Here is a 16,329-nt window from a genome sequence, read left to right as displayed (position 1 = left end):
TGTGATGGATATGGAATTCTACTTGGAGTTTTTGTTTAAAACAAAACCATCTACACAATTTGAAAATATACAGTGTAGTTGAAAATTGACCTGATTTGGAGTAGAACAATGTCGTGCCACTTTCCGTTTAACTTAGATCCCATTAGGAAATTCAGCTCCTAACATTCAAATTATGTCTTTTTTATCACAGCATTTATCTCTCTGGTGGCATTTCAAGAGCTGATGCAGAGATGGTGGTCAAAGGTCGGCACGGTGGCACAGCAGTAAAAGAACTGCCTTACAGCGCCAGAGACCTTGGTTTAATCCTGCCTACGGGTGCTGTCTGTATGGAGTTTGTATGTTCTCCCCATGATCTGCGTGGGTTTTTTTCCGGGAGCTCACGTTTCCTCCCACACGCCAAAGATTTAAAGATTTGCAGGGTAATTGGCTTGGTAAAATAGTAAATTGTCTCTAGTGTGTGTAGGATAGTGTCAGTGTGCAGGGATCGCTGGTTGGTCTGGACTCAGTGGGCCGAAGGGCCTGTTGTCGTGCCGTATTTGTAAATTACAAAAAGTGTTTAATTGTTGTATTTTCTGACAATGGAACCACAAAATTCAAGTCAAGTCAAGAGAGTTTTATTGTCATGTGTCCCAGATTGGACAATGAAATTCTTGCTTGCTGCAGCACAACAGAATATTGTAAGCATAATACAGAACAGTCCATTGTGTCTATATACCATAGACCAAATATATACACATAAATAAACAGATAAATGCAATAGGCTGTTATAGTTCAGAGTTTGTTTGATGTCGTGTTTAGTAGCCTGATGGCTGTTGGGAAGAAGCTGTTCCTGAAACTGGATGCTCCAGATTTCAAGCTTCCCGAAGGCAACAGAGAGATGAGTGTGTGTCTTTGATGATGTTGGCAGCCGTTTTGAGGCAGCGACTGCGATAGATCCCTTCGATGGTGGGGGAGATCAAAGCCGATGATGGACTGGGCAGTGGTCACAACTTTCTGCATTCTTTTCCGCTCCTGGACGTTCAAGTTGCCGAACGAAGGCACGATGCAACCAGTCAGTATGCTCTCTACTGTGCACCTGTAGATGTTCGAGGGTGTCCTCCTTGACATACCGACTCTCCGTAATTTTCTCAGGAAGTAGAGGTGCTGATGTGCTTTCTTTATAATTGCATCAGTGTGCTGGGACCAGGAAAGATCTTCGGAAATATGCATGCCCACGAATTTGAAGTTCTTGATCCTTTCCACCATCGTCCCGTTGATATAAACGGGATTGTGCGTCCCTATCCTACCCCTTCCAAAGTCCACAATCAGTTCCTTGGTTTTGCAGGTGTTGAGAGCCAGGTTGTTGTGCTGGCACCATTTGGTCAATCGGTCAATCTCACTTCTATACTCTGACTCATCACCATCAGTGATTCGTCCCTTCAACAGTGGTGTCGTCGGCGAACTTGATGATGTTGTTCGCACTATGTCCGGCTACGCAGTCATGAGTATAGAGCGAGTACAGCAGGGGGCTGAGCACGCAGCCTTGAGGTGCTCCCGTGCTGACTGTTATCGAGGATGACACATTTCCACCAATGCGGACAGACTGTGGTCTGTAGATGAGGAAGTCGAGGATTCAATTGCAGAGGGATGCGCAGAGACCCAGATCAGAGAGCTTGGTAACCACCTTGGAGGGGATGATGGTATTAAACGCCGAGCTGTGGTCAATGAATAACTGCCTGACATGTGAGTTTTTGTTGTCCAAGTGGTCCAGAGCTGAGTGGAGAGCCAGTGAGATCGCATCCACCGTTGATCTGTTGTGGCAGTAAGCAAACTGCAGTGGGTCGAGATTCTTGTCGAGGTAGAAGTTGATATGCACCATAATCAACCTCTCAAAGCACTTCATCACCACAGATATGCATCTAACTTGCAGCATAACTGACCTGTAAAACACATGCACATAGATTATAAATAATATATTAAAAATTTAATAAAATAATAAGCCACAATACTAATGCAAAATAAAACCAAAGTCTAGGTGGAACTCAACACAGTCCATGGAAGGTTGTGGTTCATAGTTGAGGTTCGTGCTGTCTAGAGTTTAAGATCCCAATGATTGTTTGGAGGAAGGAATTCTTGAATATGGTGGTCATGGTTTTCAGATTCCTATATCTTCTACCTGATGGTAGGAATGAAATGAGAACATTTCCGCAGTTATGTGGAAATTTGAAAATATTGACTGCATTCTGAGGCAGCAACTCCTGTAGATCCTTTCGATGGCGGGGAGGTCAGTGCATATGATGAACTGGGCAATGTCTATCACTTTCTGTAATCTCCTTCGTCCCTGGGCATACGAGTTGGCAAATCAGGCTGTGATGAAACCAGTTCATATGCTCTCTACTGTACAGTGTAGAAGTTGAGATTATTGACATACTGAATCTCCTCAATCTTCTAAGGAAGTAGAAATATTGATGGGCTTTCTTTATGATTGATAGAAGGAGGGAATTACATAACACGTAGCATTACCCATGTACCTGTTGCTTCAGTGCTTATCTACATTGCATAGCAGATGTTATTCTAAGTGCTGACAGCTACGACAACTTGCAAAATATAAATAGGGAATGTGTCGCTGAAACATTTATTGAGAGCTTTAACAAGGTGTTATGCAGGGAACCTTGTAATGCTGCCCTGTACACCTTGTAATTGAAAATGTCTGAATCTTCATGCAACTTTTGCGAGCTTTATTAGGGCGAGCCATAACTTGAGAGTACAGCAGTTTCATTCTGAAATAGGCTTGCTTTGGAGATCTATCACTGTTTAATGTTTGAAATGTTAAAAAAAAAGACGTAATTATATGGTATTTTCTGAGGAATAAGTATTATGCAATGGCAATCTATCTTGGATATAGATGGTATATTTAATGTAGTAAACCTCATAATACACTTCATAGCAGCATTATCTAGTTTAACTGAGCCACACAAGGAAACACTTGGACAGCTGGCCATAAACCTGGTCAGATATAAGTAAAAAGTAATATTTTAAAGGAGGAGTATGAGGAGAGATACACTAATATTTCTTGGTAACTGAAGGAATTGTCGACAGTGATTGAGTGATTAACCTAATTGGCCTGTCCCACGATGCGAGTTCACCCAAGAGCTCTCCTGAGTTAAAAAAAAAAATTAAACTCATGGTAAGTACGTATAATGTACGTAGCGGGTACGTCGGAATTCGTGGATGTCTCAATGAGTGGAGTTGTTATTGAGCTCTTGTGGTTGGACCCTCTCGTGAGGCTGCTGGCGAGTCGCCAGCGATGACAGGCTGTATGCAAAACCAACGTGGGCATGAAGGCAGCACAGATTGCATTGATGATACTCATCTCAAGTATTTCCTGCAAATACAATTTCAGGGCATTAATTTGAAACTTCAGCAAAACGCAAAGTGCTGAAGGAACTCAGCAGGTAAGGCAACATCTGTGGAGGGAACGGAGTGTCTCGGATCGGGATCCTTTTTCAAACCCGAAACAATGCCTGCCCATTCCCAGCACAGATGCTGCCTGATCCCCTTGAGTTACTCCAGCACTTTGTGTTTTGCTCACGATTCCAGCATATGCAGTTCCTTGTGTCTTCAACATGAAACTTCAACTCTCTTTTTCTCTCCATGGGTGTTGTCTGTCCTGCTGAGAATTTGTTGCATTTTCTATTTTTATATCTGATCTCCAAAGAAAGCATTATTTTTCTTTTGTACCCAGTGTTGGAGCAAATATAACAGGGTGGCACAATAGTCTTCACAGTTGTTTTGTCATTTCATGGATCGGCATTGATCCTGATCTCTGGTGCTATCCGTGCAGAGTTTGCACTTTCTCTCACTGACCATGGATTTCTCCAGCTGCTCAGGTGTTCTTCCATTTTTCAAGCACATGCTAGTGAATATATTGGCTACTGTAAATTACCCTTAATTCAGGGCAGGTGGTAAAAGAACCATTGTGAATTTGATTAAGAAGGAACTGCAGTTGCTGGAAAATCGAAGTTAGACAAAATTGCTGGAGAAATTTAGCGGGTGAGGCTGCATCTATGGTGCGAAGGAAATAGGTGATGTTTCGGGTCGAGACCCTTCTTCAGCTTGAATTTGATGATCATATACAAGAGTAAATTACAGGACTTTAGGAAATTAAAAAAGTGTTATTTGGGATTGATGAGATTGCTCTGCTGTAGCTGACATGGACCCTATGGACTGAATGGCCCACTTTTGTGTAATTGTGAATTCAAGTGAATTCTACCAATCCTTGGATAAAGATACTTTTCTTGAATTCCATTTTGGCTTTATTGTTCTTATCTCTTATTTAGAACATCAGACCTCTATTGTGTTGTCACTAAATCATCTTAGAGTAGAAATATTCTCCCTTTCCTAATATTTATATCTCTGTGTTCTGATATGTTCCTTCTAAATCTTTTACCCAAAATTAGGGTGCCTCTGTATGTTTGTTATAGTTTGTGTGGATAAATAAATAAAACTAATATTACAGAGTAGTGGGTAGTGATAGTGTGATTGCAACAAAGAAGGAAGCCACTTAGCCTATCCATTGCATAACATTATTTATTTATTCCTCTCATTCCCTTCGTCTAACTCTATCAGTGCATCCTCCCATTCCTTCCTCTCTCATACATTTCACTGTGTTCCCCTTAAGTGAATCAATGCTATTCACCTCAACGACTCTACATGAACTTCAAATGTTAGAAATATATTTAAATTTGCGCTTCATTGATTTCAAGACATTCCTTTTGCTCGCATTCACTTTGAAGAACTCATTGCCTGGTTTTTGAAGTTGATTTTATCATGGTTCAGAATTATGTCAGCCTGCTCTCTTCTCACAAGCCACCATTGTTCAATGCGGAAAGCACTCTATCTGCCAAGCCATTGTCCCTAATGATTATAATGGGCTCTTAACTTCTGGAGAGCTGAACACTTAACTTTGTGGGGATGAGAAGTAACCAGAGATGACCTGGTTGTCTATAGAACATTTGTGCAGAATAATGCACAAGGCTATTCATCCCATTGTGTTTAATTGTAGTTACACCCAGCCAATTAATCCCAGCCCCCATCATCCAACATATTATTGCCCTTTAGTTTTATATTTGGCTGCCTTAATTGAAATTATTAACAAATCACCATCCATCATCGTTTCAGGCAGAATATTTTATACTGTGAAAACGCTCTTAATCTCCCCTCATCCCTGCTCCAGGTTTTCTTTGTAGTTATATTAATTGATAGAACTGAGCATCATAATGGGAGAATCATGTACTTTCTGCTTCCAATTATCCCCACCTCCCCAACAATCAGTCTGAGGAGGGGTCCCAAGCCTAAATGTTACCTATCCGTTTTCTCCAGAGATGCTGTCTGACCCACTGAGTTACTCCTGCATTTGTGTTTATCTTTGGTATAAACAAGCATCTGTAGTTCATTTTTATTATATTTGAAAGACGGCTGTTGGTTTTGTAATTCCTCATAGACGTGACACTCTGCTGCATTGGGACACAAGGAATTCTTCCCTATTCTCTTTCCCCAAATTGTCCATGGAATTAACAGTAGCAGGTTTATGTTATGTTCCTAATTAATGAATATATCTTGGTCAACAAAGATGAAATTAGGGACATATTCATCTACATCCTGATATTCATTTTACCATAACCCAAGGTCACCTTTGTACCGATTATTATGGATGATAAAGGTGGATTTGGTTATCTGGAACTGGTTTGGTGCAGTTCCGTAACTTAAATGCCCTTTATAATAATTATGACATTCAGTAACAGTGCAATTGCATTTGTATTGCTGAAATATTTTTTCCTATTATCTGAAGAGATGCTCATGTTTCCCTCTCAAAGACTCAGGATGCCCATTTCACAGCCTTTTTGAGGACACTCGCTGCTATGTATTGAAGAGCATTTCTAAATCTCCTCAGTAACACAGAGTGCTTCAGCCGGCCTATTAGCCAGGGACATATTTGGTTATCAAATGGCTTTTGCTGTTCCACCCTTGGCCTCATAATTAAGTTTCTTGGTGGCTCTGTGTCATCAGTTGCATTTTTCTTGGAAATACCTTGTCTCCAAATAATAAACTGGTAAGGTACACAAAATTGCTGGGGAAACTCAGCGGGTGCAGCAGCATCTATGGAGCGAAGGAAATAGGCGACGTTTCGGGCCGAAACCCTTCTTCAGACTGATGGGGGGTGGGGGGGGGGGAGAAAGAAGGAAAAGGGGAGGAGGAGGAGGAGCCCGAGGGCGGGCGGATGGGAGGGTGGGAGGAGACAGCTAGAGGGTTAAGGAAGGGGAGGAGACAGCAAGGGCTAGCAAAATTGGGAGAATTCAATGTTAATGCCATCCGGACGCAAGGTCCCCAGACGGAATATGAGGTGCTGTTCCTCCAATTTCCGCTGTTGCTCACTCTGGCAATGGAGGAGACCCAGGACAGAGAGGTCGGATTGGGAATGGGAGGGGGAGTTGAAGTGCTGAGCCACCGGGAGTTCAGGTAGGTTATTGCGGACTGAGCGGAGGTGTTCGGCGAAACGATCGCCCAACCTACGCTTAGTCTCCCCGATGTAAATCAGCTGACATCTAGAGCAGCGGATGCAGTAGATGAGGTTGGAGGAGATACAGGTGAACCTTTGTCGCACCTGGAACGACTGCTTGGGTCCTTGAATGGAGTCGAGGGGTGAGGTGAAGGGACAGGTGTTGCATTTCTTGCGGTTGCAACGGAAAGTGCCCGGGGAGGGGGTGGTGTGGGAAGGAAGAGAAGAATTGACGAGGGAGTTGCGGAGGGAGCGGTCTTTGCGGAAGGCAGACATGGGAGGAGATGGGAAGATGTGGCGAGTGGTGGGGTCACGTTGGAGGTGGCGGAAATGGCGGAGGATTATGTGTTGTATTTGTCGGCTGGTGGGGTGAAAGGTGAGGACCAGAGGGACTCTGCCCTTGTTGCGAGTGCGGGGATGGGGAGAGAGAGCAGTGGTTACGGGGTATGGATGAGACCCTGGTGTGAGCCTCATCTATGGTGGCGGAAGGGGAATCCCCGTTCCCTGAAGAACGAGGACATTTCCGATGCCCTGGTATGGAATGTCTCATCCTGGGAACAGATGCGGCGTAGGCGGAGGAATTGGGAGTAGGGGATGGAGTCTTTACAGGGGGCAGGGTGGGAAGACGTGCAGTCCAGATAGCCATGTGAGTCAGTGGGTTTGTAATGTATGTCGGTCAGGAGTCTGTCCCCTGCGATGGAGATGGTGAGGTCAAGGAATGGTAGGGAAGTGTCGGAAATCGTCCAGGTGTATTGTAGAGCCGGATGGAAGTTGGTGGTGAAGTGGATGAAGTCAGTCAGTTGTGTGTAGGTGCAGGAGGTGGCCCCAAAGCAGTCGTCAATGTAACGGAGGTAGAGGTCGGGGATGGGGCCCTGGTACGTCTCGAACAAGGATTGTTCAACGTACCCGACAAAGAGGCAGGCGTAGCTGGGGCCCATGTGTGTGCCCATAGCTACGCCTTGTGTTTGGAGGAAATGGGAGGAGTCAAATGTAAAGTTGTTGAGGGTGAGGACCAACTCCGCTTAGCGGAGGAGAGTGTCAGTGGCTGGGTATAGGTTGCTCCTCTGGTCGAGGAAGAACCGGAGGGCTCCGAGGCCATCCTGGTGGGGGATGGAGGTGTAGAGTGACCGGACATCCATGGTGAAGATGAGGGGGTGAGGGCCCAGAGAGTGGAATGCGTGGAGGCGGCGGAGAGTGTCTGAGGTGTCTAGAACATAGGTGGGGAGGGATTTGACCAAGGGGGATAGGATGGAGTCAAGGTATGTGGAGATGAGTTCGGTGGGGCACGAACACGCAGAGACAATGGGTCTACCGGGAGAGCCGGGTTTGTGGATTTTGGGGAGAAGGTAAAAACGGGCCGTGCGGGGCTGGGGAACGATGAGGTTGGAAGCTTGGTCGGGCAGGGCGTGGGAATTGATGAAGTCGGTGATGGTGCTAGAAATGGTGGCCTGGTGCTCGTCAGTGGGGTCATGGTCCAAGGGTAAATAGGAGGATGTGTCCGAGAGTTGGCGCGTGCCCTCAGCTTTGTAGAGATCGACGCGCCAGACTACCACGGCACCTCCCTTGTCGGCTGGTTTGATGACCCAATCTGGGTTTTTGCGGAGTGATTCAATGGCAGTGCGTTCAGAGGGGGAAAGATTAGAGTGAGACAGGGGAGTGGAGAAGTTGAGGTGGTTGACGTCGCGGCGGCAGTTCTGGATAAAGAGTTCCAGAGCCGGGACTTTATGAGAGGGGTTCCACGAGGAGGGGGTGCGTTGGAGACGGGAAAAGGGGTCATCATTGGGGGGCGAGGACTCCTTCCCACTGGTAAGTTTGTTTTATGGTGTGAAGCCAATCGAGGAGCTGGACAGCTAGGAATGAAAGTGCTAAAGTAGCTGCCCAAAAATGCCTGTGCACACCTACATAAAGATCAGTTTGTTGCTGCACCACAGCTCAGCATTGATGAAACTTTGTGGTTGATAATTCCTGCCAGGCAATCTGAAGATTCCTTATTTGCCATATACATGCAGATCATGGTACCCTACCTACCATTGTACATCTAAACTAACATAATGCGGAGTTAAAATTAATTATAATAGCTTGTCAATATCAAAATACTTAAGAATGTTTTAATGTCATTAAATTAGATTGATTGATTGAAAGATATAGCATGGAAACAGGCCTTTTGGCCCACTGAGCCCGCACCAGCTATCAATTGTCCATTCACACACTAGTTCTACGTTATTCCACTTTCTCATCCACATCTCATCCACATGTAAGGGACAATTTATAGTTATTCTACAAACAAATACATATTTGGGATGTGGGAGTAAACCAGAGCACCGGGAGGAAACGTCACTGGGTTGAACATGCAAACTCCCCACAGACAACACTTGAGGTCAGGATCAAACCCGAGTCTCAGGCACTATGTGGCAGCAGTTCTACCAGCTGCTCTACAGTGCCACCCAGAAAAGATTGAAGCCAGTTTCCTGACAGTTGCCTCCTTCCCCTCATTTATCCTCCCATTCCCTCCAGGACTTACATGCTCCTACAGCTTCAAATTCAGTCATAAATCTCAGGGTACCCTGACGTGGCGTCGAAGGACGAGAAGCCGAAGCAAAGAAGTGGAAGCCAAATAACCGAACGGAAACAAAGCCGAAACGCCAAATAACTGAAAGCGTACGAAGCCAAAACACCAACTAACCGAAAGCGTGGGATGCCTAAAAGCAAACTAACCAAAAGGGTGGGACGCCTAAAAGGCAACTAACCGAAAGGGTGGGATGCCTTAAAGCAAACTCACTGAAAGGCCGCTCTGCCGAAAGGTCAACTCACCGAAAGGCTGCGTCGCCTACAAGCCAACTAACCGAATAGCGGCTGCTGAAAAGTAAAATAAGGGACAATGACGTCGCCGGGGGTGGGGGCGCGGGACTTGTCAGTGATTGGTCCAGACCCCCGCGTCCATCACATCACTGGCCGATGGAGACGGGAGCGTGGGGGTCATTTTCTCCACATAAGCCATAGGTGACTGGGCACTCTGAACCCGATCACCAGGCTGTAAGCGGCCGAAGGAGCGCATCCCTCGGGACAGCCCCCACTCTTCCACGGCCACGGCTGCCCTCCGCCTCGTCTCCGCCGTGCGGGTGAGTTTGCATCCCTCCCTTTCGGTTAGTTGGATTTTAGATGTCCCGCCCTTTCGGTTAGTTTGCTTTTAGGCGTCCCAACCTTTTGGTTAGTTGGCGTTTCGGCTTCGTACGCTTTCGGTTATTTGGCGTTTCGGTTTAGTTTCCGTTCGATTATTTGGCTTCCACTTCTTTGCTTCGGCTTCTCGTCCTTCGACACCACGTCTGCACATGAATCTCAGGGCTGTGATGACACAGATGTTTGATATGGGATGGGGAACAGTCAATATGGGACCTGTTTTTCAAAAATGAAATAGAACAGTACAGGGAAGTTTGCTAAGTGGATTTGTGGTAGATCATGAATTTGTGTGAAAGTTTTTGAAAGTGTGTGTGATCCATTTTACATTGGTACAGATTTTTATTTCCACTGATATATATCTGCATTCTGTATCATAAGAGGTAGAAGGTTCCCTGACGGGAATGGCCAGTGATTCTGAAGCTCGTATGCCATGCCAAAATTTATTGATGTTCAATACTCAATACTATTTTTTAACATAGCTGATTTTTGTTTATGTGCCAGTTCGAAAACATTTTGTTAATTCAATATAATTCTGTTTAACTTGCAAAACAATCCTTTGTTCTTGTGTTCTTTACTTTTCAGTAGACGAATGTCTAGAGCCAGAAGTTGAAATCCATCACATTCCATATTCGATGAAGCATTATCAAAAGGAAGAAATGATTCACAGAGCCAATGAGTTCTACCATCTGATGAATGGGAGGAGGAGTGTGCGCTTCTTTAGCAAGGAAATGGTACCAATGGAGGTGATTGAGAGCATCATTAGGACAGCAGGTAGCATCCAGGCCATTTTTACTTTACATCCTGCACTCTGTTTCTTTTCTTTTTTACACTACCTGATAGTATGATTTGTCTTGATAGCACAAAAATACTTTTTCACTGTATCTCAAGATATATATCTCAGGATACTATTGGTATTGGTTTATTATTGTCGAGATGCAGTGAAAAGCTTTGTTTGTGTACTAACCAGTCAAATCATACAATACCAGCGTACAACCAAGCTATACATAAGTACAACAGGTGGTACAAAGAGAAAAATACCCGAGTACAGAATTTAGTTTTATCGCATTATGGTGTTATAGTTACAAGTCAAGGTTCAGAAAGTTCAAGGTCCTATGAGGTAAGTTGGAATTTAATGGGAGTATCTTTAGTAGCGTGATAATCGCAGGGAAGAAACTGTTCCTCAAACTGATGGTAAGAACTTTCAAGCATCTGTATCTTCTGCAAGAAAGAGATGAGAATAGAGGTGGGTGTGGTGATAAAGGTCTGTGATTATGTAAGCTGCTTTCTCGAGGTGGTGAAGTGTAGATGGGATTGATGGTGGTCTATGTAATGGGCTACATTAAGGCATGCTACCTTGCTCTTCTTTGGCACAAATATTAATACTGAACTGACTTCATATCCCCCTCTCCCTCAAAAAAAGAGCAGGCAGAGACAGGTTAATGAACATGGTGAAATTAATAGACTGTAGTGTGTTTATTTCAATGTAAGGAGTGTGATGGGCAAAACAGATGAACAGAGCCTGGATCAGTGAATGGAATAAGATGTTGTGGCCATTCCGAAGACTTGGTTGTGAGAGGGACAGGACTGGCAACTCAACGTTCCAGAGCTTTGATGTTTCGGATTTGATAGAAAGGGCGGTATCAGTGGTGGAGGAGTTTCATTGCTAATTAGTGAGAATGTCATGGAAGGCTGTTCCAGAAGATTAAGAATACTGAATTGGTAGTTTGTATTCAGAATTTACTTATCCATAGAAGACAGAGGCCTGTGGTAGAAGTTATAAAACTTCATTTCTGCCACATTGGAGTATTGTGCTCATTTCTGGTCGCCCCATTAGAGGATGGATGTGGAGACTTTGGAGAGGGTGCAGAGGAGGTTTATCAGGATGTTTAACTGTAAGGAGAGGTTGGAAAAACTTGAATTGTTTTCTCTGGAGTGTCAGAGGCTGAAGGGAGACCTGCTGGAAGTAGGTAAAACTATGAGAGGCATAGATCTCTCAAAGCCTTCAGGATATTTGCATTCCTCCAACTCTGGACATCGAGAGTCATGTAAGACCAGGACATTTCTGGTATTGATGATTCCATGATTGGTGGGTTGACCTACCTCTCTAAAAATGTAAGCTGTTCTCTGTCTGTACTCATACTCATTTATATGGCTCAGGGTCATGTTTTAAATGGCATAAAAGATTTTGAATGCCACCCCATTATTCCACAACCCCGGGTTTATGGTCTGAATCTGGAATAGGATAGATAATTCTCTGGAGACACAGTGGAATGGTTATTTGGAGGTTCATCCCTTTCATCTTCATCCCTTTCCGCCTACCGCAGAGACTGTTCCCTCCGCAACTCCCTGGTTAACTCATCCCTTCCCACTCAAACCACCTCCAATCCAGGTACCTTCCCCGGCAACCGTAGAAGTGCAACACCTGTCCCTATACCTCCTCCCTTGACTCTGTCTAGGGACCCCGACAGTCCTTTCAGGTTAGGCACTTGCACCTCCTCCAACCTCATCTACTGTATCTATTATTCAAGATGGGGACTCTTATACATCGGCGAGACCAATTGTAGATTGGCCGATCGCTTCACTGAACAACTTTGCTCAGTCCACCTGAACCTACCTGATTGCCCGGTGGCTAAACACTTTAATTCTCCTTCCCATTCCCACACTGACCTTTCTGTCCTAGGCCTCCCCCATTGTCAGAGTGAGGCTGAACACAAATTGGAGGAACAGCATCTCATATTTCACTTGGGCAGCTGACAGCCCAGTGGTATGAATATTCAATTCTCTAACTTCAAGTAACCCCTGCATTCCCAATCTATCTATCTCTCCCCCACCAAAGTCGCACCAGCTTCTCGTTTTCACCCAACAAACAACTAACAATGGCCTGTTTCCTTTATCATCGTTACTTTTTTGCATGTTTTTCATTCATTGTTCTTTATCTCTCTACATCATCGTTTATATCTCTTGTTTCTCTTTTCACTAACTAGTCTGAAGAAGGGTCTCAACCCAAAACGTCACCCATTCTAGCGATGCTGCCTGTCCCACTGATTTACTCCAGCTTTTTGTGTCTATCTTATTTTTGGAATGGCTCAGAGCAGTGTTCAATAACATAGATTTTTGAGCACTCTCCAACGTACTACATTTTTCTATGTATCTATGTACTCTCCACTGAACTGCAGGACTCCAACCAGTGGCATTTTGAAGAGATTTTTAAGTAGAATGGTATTCTCAATTATTTTCTCTGAGGTTGTGAGACCCTTGAATTCGATCACTTAGAAAAGCAAGTTTATGAGTGTCGAGCTTCAGACCAGAAAGAAAACTGAAAGAAACCCATTTTAAACCAATTTCAGTATTTAGTTTAGTTTAGCAGGAAAAATGTTCCCGATGTTGGAGTCCAGAACCAGGGGTTACAGTTTAAGAATGCCATTTAGGACTGAGATGAGGAAAAACTTTTTCACCCAGAGAGTTGTCCTCTTCTTCTTGCGTATGGTGTGCCCAGCCTAAAGTTGTAGGACAACTTGTTCTATTTGATCTTCTTTGATTGTGCAGACCAGGTTGATTGCATTCGTCGAAACAGGGCGGACCACGTGAAGGTTGCAATCTCCCACCCCATCCAGAGAGTTGTGAATCTGTGGAATTCTCTGCCACAGAATGCAATGGAGGCCGAGTCACTAAATGTATTCAAGAGAGAATTGGATATTGCTCTTAGGGCTAACAGAATCAGGGGATATGGGGTGAATGCAGGAACCGGGTACTGATTCCAGATGACCAGACATGATCATATTGAATGGCTCGAAGGGCCGAATGGCCTACTCCTGCACCTATTTTCTATGTTTCTATGTTTTTATGAGTGGAAGGAAACCGGAGCTTCCGGAGAAAACCCACGCAGATCATGGGGAGAACATACAAACTCTGTACAGACAGCACCATAGTTAGGATGCAACCTGTGTCCCTGGCGCATAATGCAGCAACTCTACTGCTGCACCACCGTGCTGCTCTCGGTTTGTAAACCAAACTGCTTCCAGGGCTGAGTTGTGGAAAAAATCAACCCAAGAGTGAAAAGAAAGGAGACACCACCACCAGTGGAGATATTAAAGATGTTAAGTAAAGAAAGTTCTTTCTAGTAATAACAACAACAATATGTATTTAAATAGCACATTTCACCTAGTACAAATTTCCCTGCACTTCACATCTTCTATCTATACATAACTAAAACTCTGATCTTGTGCTCTTCCGGTTTGCGCGGTTTTCTATATGTGCAAAAACGGTATGCGATAGTGCTACAGTTAAGGTTCTTACTCATCACAGATAAGTCAAACAAAATGTAAGGTAAAATTATTTTATTCGCTAGCGGGAGCGTGCTGGAAGCTATATACCTAAGCTTCCCTGCCGCGCACTCTCCGAACAAAGAAAGGTTAGTACAGTTATAGTCATTTCTTATCAATACATACACCTACCAAATCTAATATAGCATGATTGAAAGATTCTGTAGCCTTACAGGAAATAAGAAAGGCTGGACCCATATCAAGCTAAACCAATAACAAGTTATTAGTAATCTCTGCAATATCAGCCTTATTCTCCAAACTTGGCTCAGGCATCTGCACATTCATTTTAGTTTCCCAAGTTTCTAGACAAAGAAAGACAGTCGACTTCATTCTGTGTCAAGGCTAGCATTGATTCATATTATCTGGAGTTATGTTCCTTATCCTTGATTCTAGAAATGTGTTGCATGAAATTGTACAGTTGTAACAGATTAGGCACCGAGCATCTTCTTTTAAACAAAGCTTTCTCATATAAAATAAACATTGTTGTTAGTAGAGAGCTAGAGGCCATACTTTCTACTTCTCAAATTCCTGTTAGAAAACGACTGAAGGATTAATTTCTTAATATTTTGTTAAATAAACCGTATTAACTCTTTCAATTGCGCTACGATTTTTGGTCAGCTCACTCACCGCTCTCTTGTGCTGCGAGTGCAACAAATTTAGTTCAGATCGGTAGTATATTGTAAAGGTTAGCGAGGTTTAAAAATCATAAAAAAACGAGCATGAGCAGATCCATCTCCTCTCCTGCCAGTTAGCGCCGCGCGGATTGGTCTCTTCTCCTGTCACTCCCCGGGACGATCCGCCCCTTCCTGTGCCATTGCGTCTTCACTGGAGCTGAGGGATGCTGTTGATGGCCGGCAGAAGTCTCCAACCGGACACAATTTTCGGAGGGACCGGAAGAGGCCCGGCACGGAGTCGGAGATGTCGCCAAACGGAAAGCGGAGAGTCTGATCCTAACAGTGGAGAGGATCCAGCGCCCGCTGTGAGTCCCAAACACATCGCCATCGCAACACCCCGCAGCTCCAGCCCCTTCCCCTTTGGTCCCCCTCGCTGGCTCCTTCCCTCCTGCCGCGTGATACCCACCTCTCCCCCATGGCTCTTTCCCCGTCTTTTCTCCGAGCTCTCCCCTCACCCCCCCCCCCCCCCCCCCCACCTGTCCACACGCCGGCGTGGCCATGGCTGCTGGTACATCCGGGGCAAGCCGAGGATTCGAGGCCTGGCTCTAAGGGTGCCGACGGCTGATGCTCCTCCGGGGCACCCAAGCAGGGAGAGGTGCGGAGACCTTGGGATCCTGGGGAGGTGAGGAGGCAGTTTGGAGGAGGAGAGGGGATGGAGGGAGAGGAGGGGTGTAGGGAAGGGAGAGGAGTTAGGGAGGGAGTGACTGAGGGTAGGGAAAAGGAGAGGCGAGGGAGGGGTTGGGGGAGGGTAGGAGGAGAGGGAGGAGGTGAGGAGGGGGAATAGAGGGAGGGCGTGACTGAGGGTAGGGGAAAGGAGAGGGAGAGAGAGGTGAGGGAGGGATTGGGGAGGGGAGGAGGGGAGGGGAAAGAAGAGAGAGGGTGAAGAGGAGGGGGAGAGTGTGCTAGGGATGAGGGGATATGAGCTGCACCTGTTCAGTTGGGGGCTATCGGTGAGTGGTGGAATATTGCGTTGGGGGACCAAGCCTTCTGTGTGACAGGGACCCACTTTGTCTAGTTATTGAATAACATTTGGCACCAGGTTTTCAAGGGCTAAAAGGTCATGAAGTGTAAAACAGAGACAAAAGGATGAGAAGACTTTTATACAGTGAGTTGTTATGATGTAGTGTGTAGTGTTGAAAGGTGGTGAAAGCAGTTTCAGCAGTAAAGGAAGAATGAGTCACAAAAATACTTAGAAATAAAACTTTTTTCAGGTTGTGTTGGAAAAGGCACGGCAGTAGCCCGAATTGGATAGGAAAAAGGTCCGACTAGGTATAGTTGATCAATTTGCCTCCTTTGTCCTTTAATATTCCATGATTGAATCCAGATATGGTCAACAATAGCCTTGTATTAGATAACTTGTTTTCTGCTTCCTTAAAGGGACTGCTCCAAGCGGGGCACACACAGAACCCTGGACCTTCGTAGTCATACAAGACCAAGAAATGAAGCATCAAATTCGAGAAATAATTGAGGAGGAGGAAGAAATTAACTATCTGAAGAGAATGGGTCAGAACTGGGTCACTGACTTACAAAGATTGAGGTAAATTCAGTCAGGGGATGAGTTAAAAGGAAATTATTGCAGATATTGGCTATCTGAAATAGAAGAGAAAATACTGGAAAC

The 16,329-nt window shown here is 44.9% G+C and overlaps 1 protein-coding gene across 2 annotated transcripts in view; it reads left to right on the top strand.

Annotated features, from left to right (window-relative positions):
- The window catches only part of iyd (iodotyrosine deiodinase), a 32,742-nt gene that overhangs the window by 2,725 nt on the left and 13,688 nt on the right, over positions 1–16,329 (top strand). Inside the window, exons 2-3 of one of the 2 annotated variants that reach the window (XM_033026110.1) lie at positions 10,301–10,486; positions 16,089–16,248. In XM_033026110.1, the coding sequence (XP_032882001.1) occupies positions 10,301–10,486; positions 16,089–16,248 (346 nt within the window). Of the gene's footprint in view, positions 1–10,297; positions 10,487–16,088; positions 16,249–16,329 lie in introns of both variants that reach the window. The other variant, XM_033026109.1, reaches the window with a different exon arrangement.

This window comes from Amblyraja radiata, chromosome 8, assembly GCF_010909765.2.
Source record: "Amblyraja radiata isolate CabotCenter1 chromosome 8, sAmbRad1.1.pri, whole genome shotgun sequence".
Lineage (NCBI taxonomy): Eukaryota > Metazoa > Chordata > Chondrichthyes > Rajiformes > Rajidae > Amblyraja > Amblyraja radiata.
This window is presented reverse-complemented; position numbering and strand designations above follow the sequence as displayed.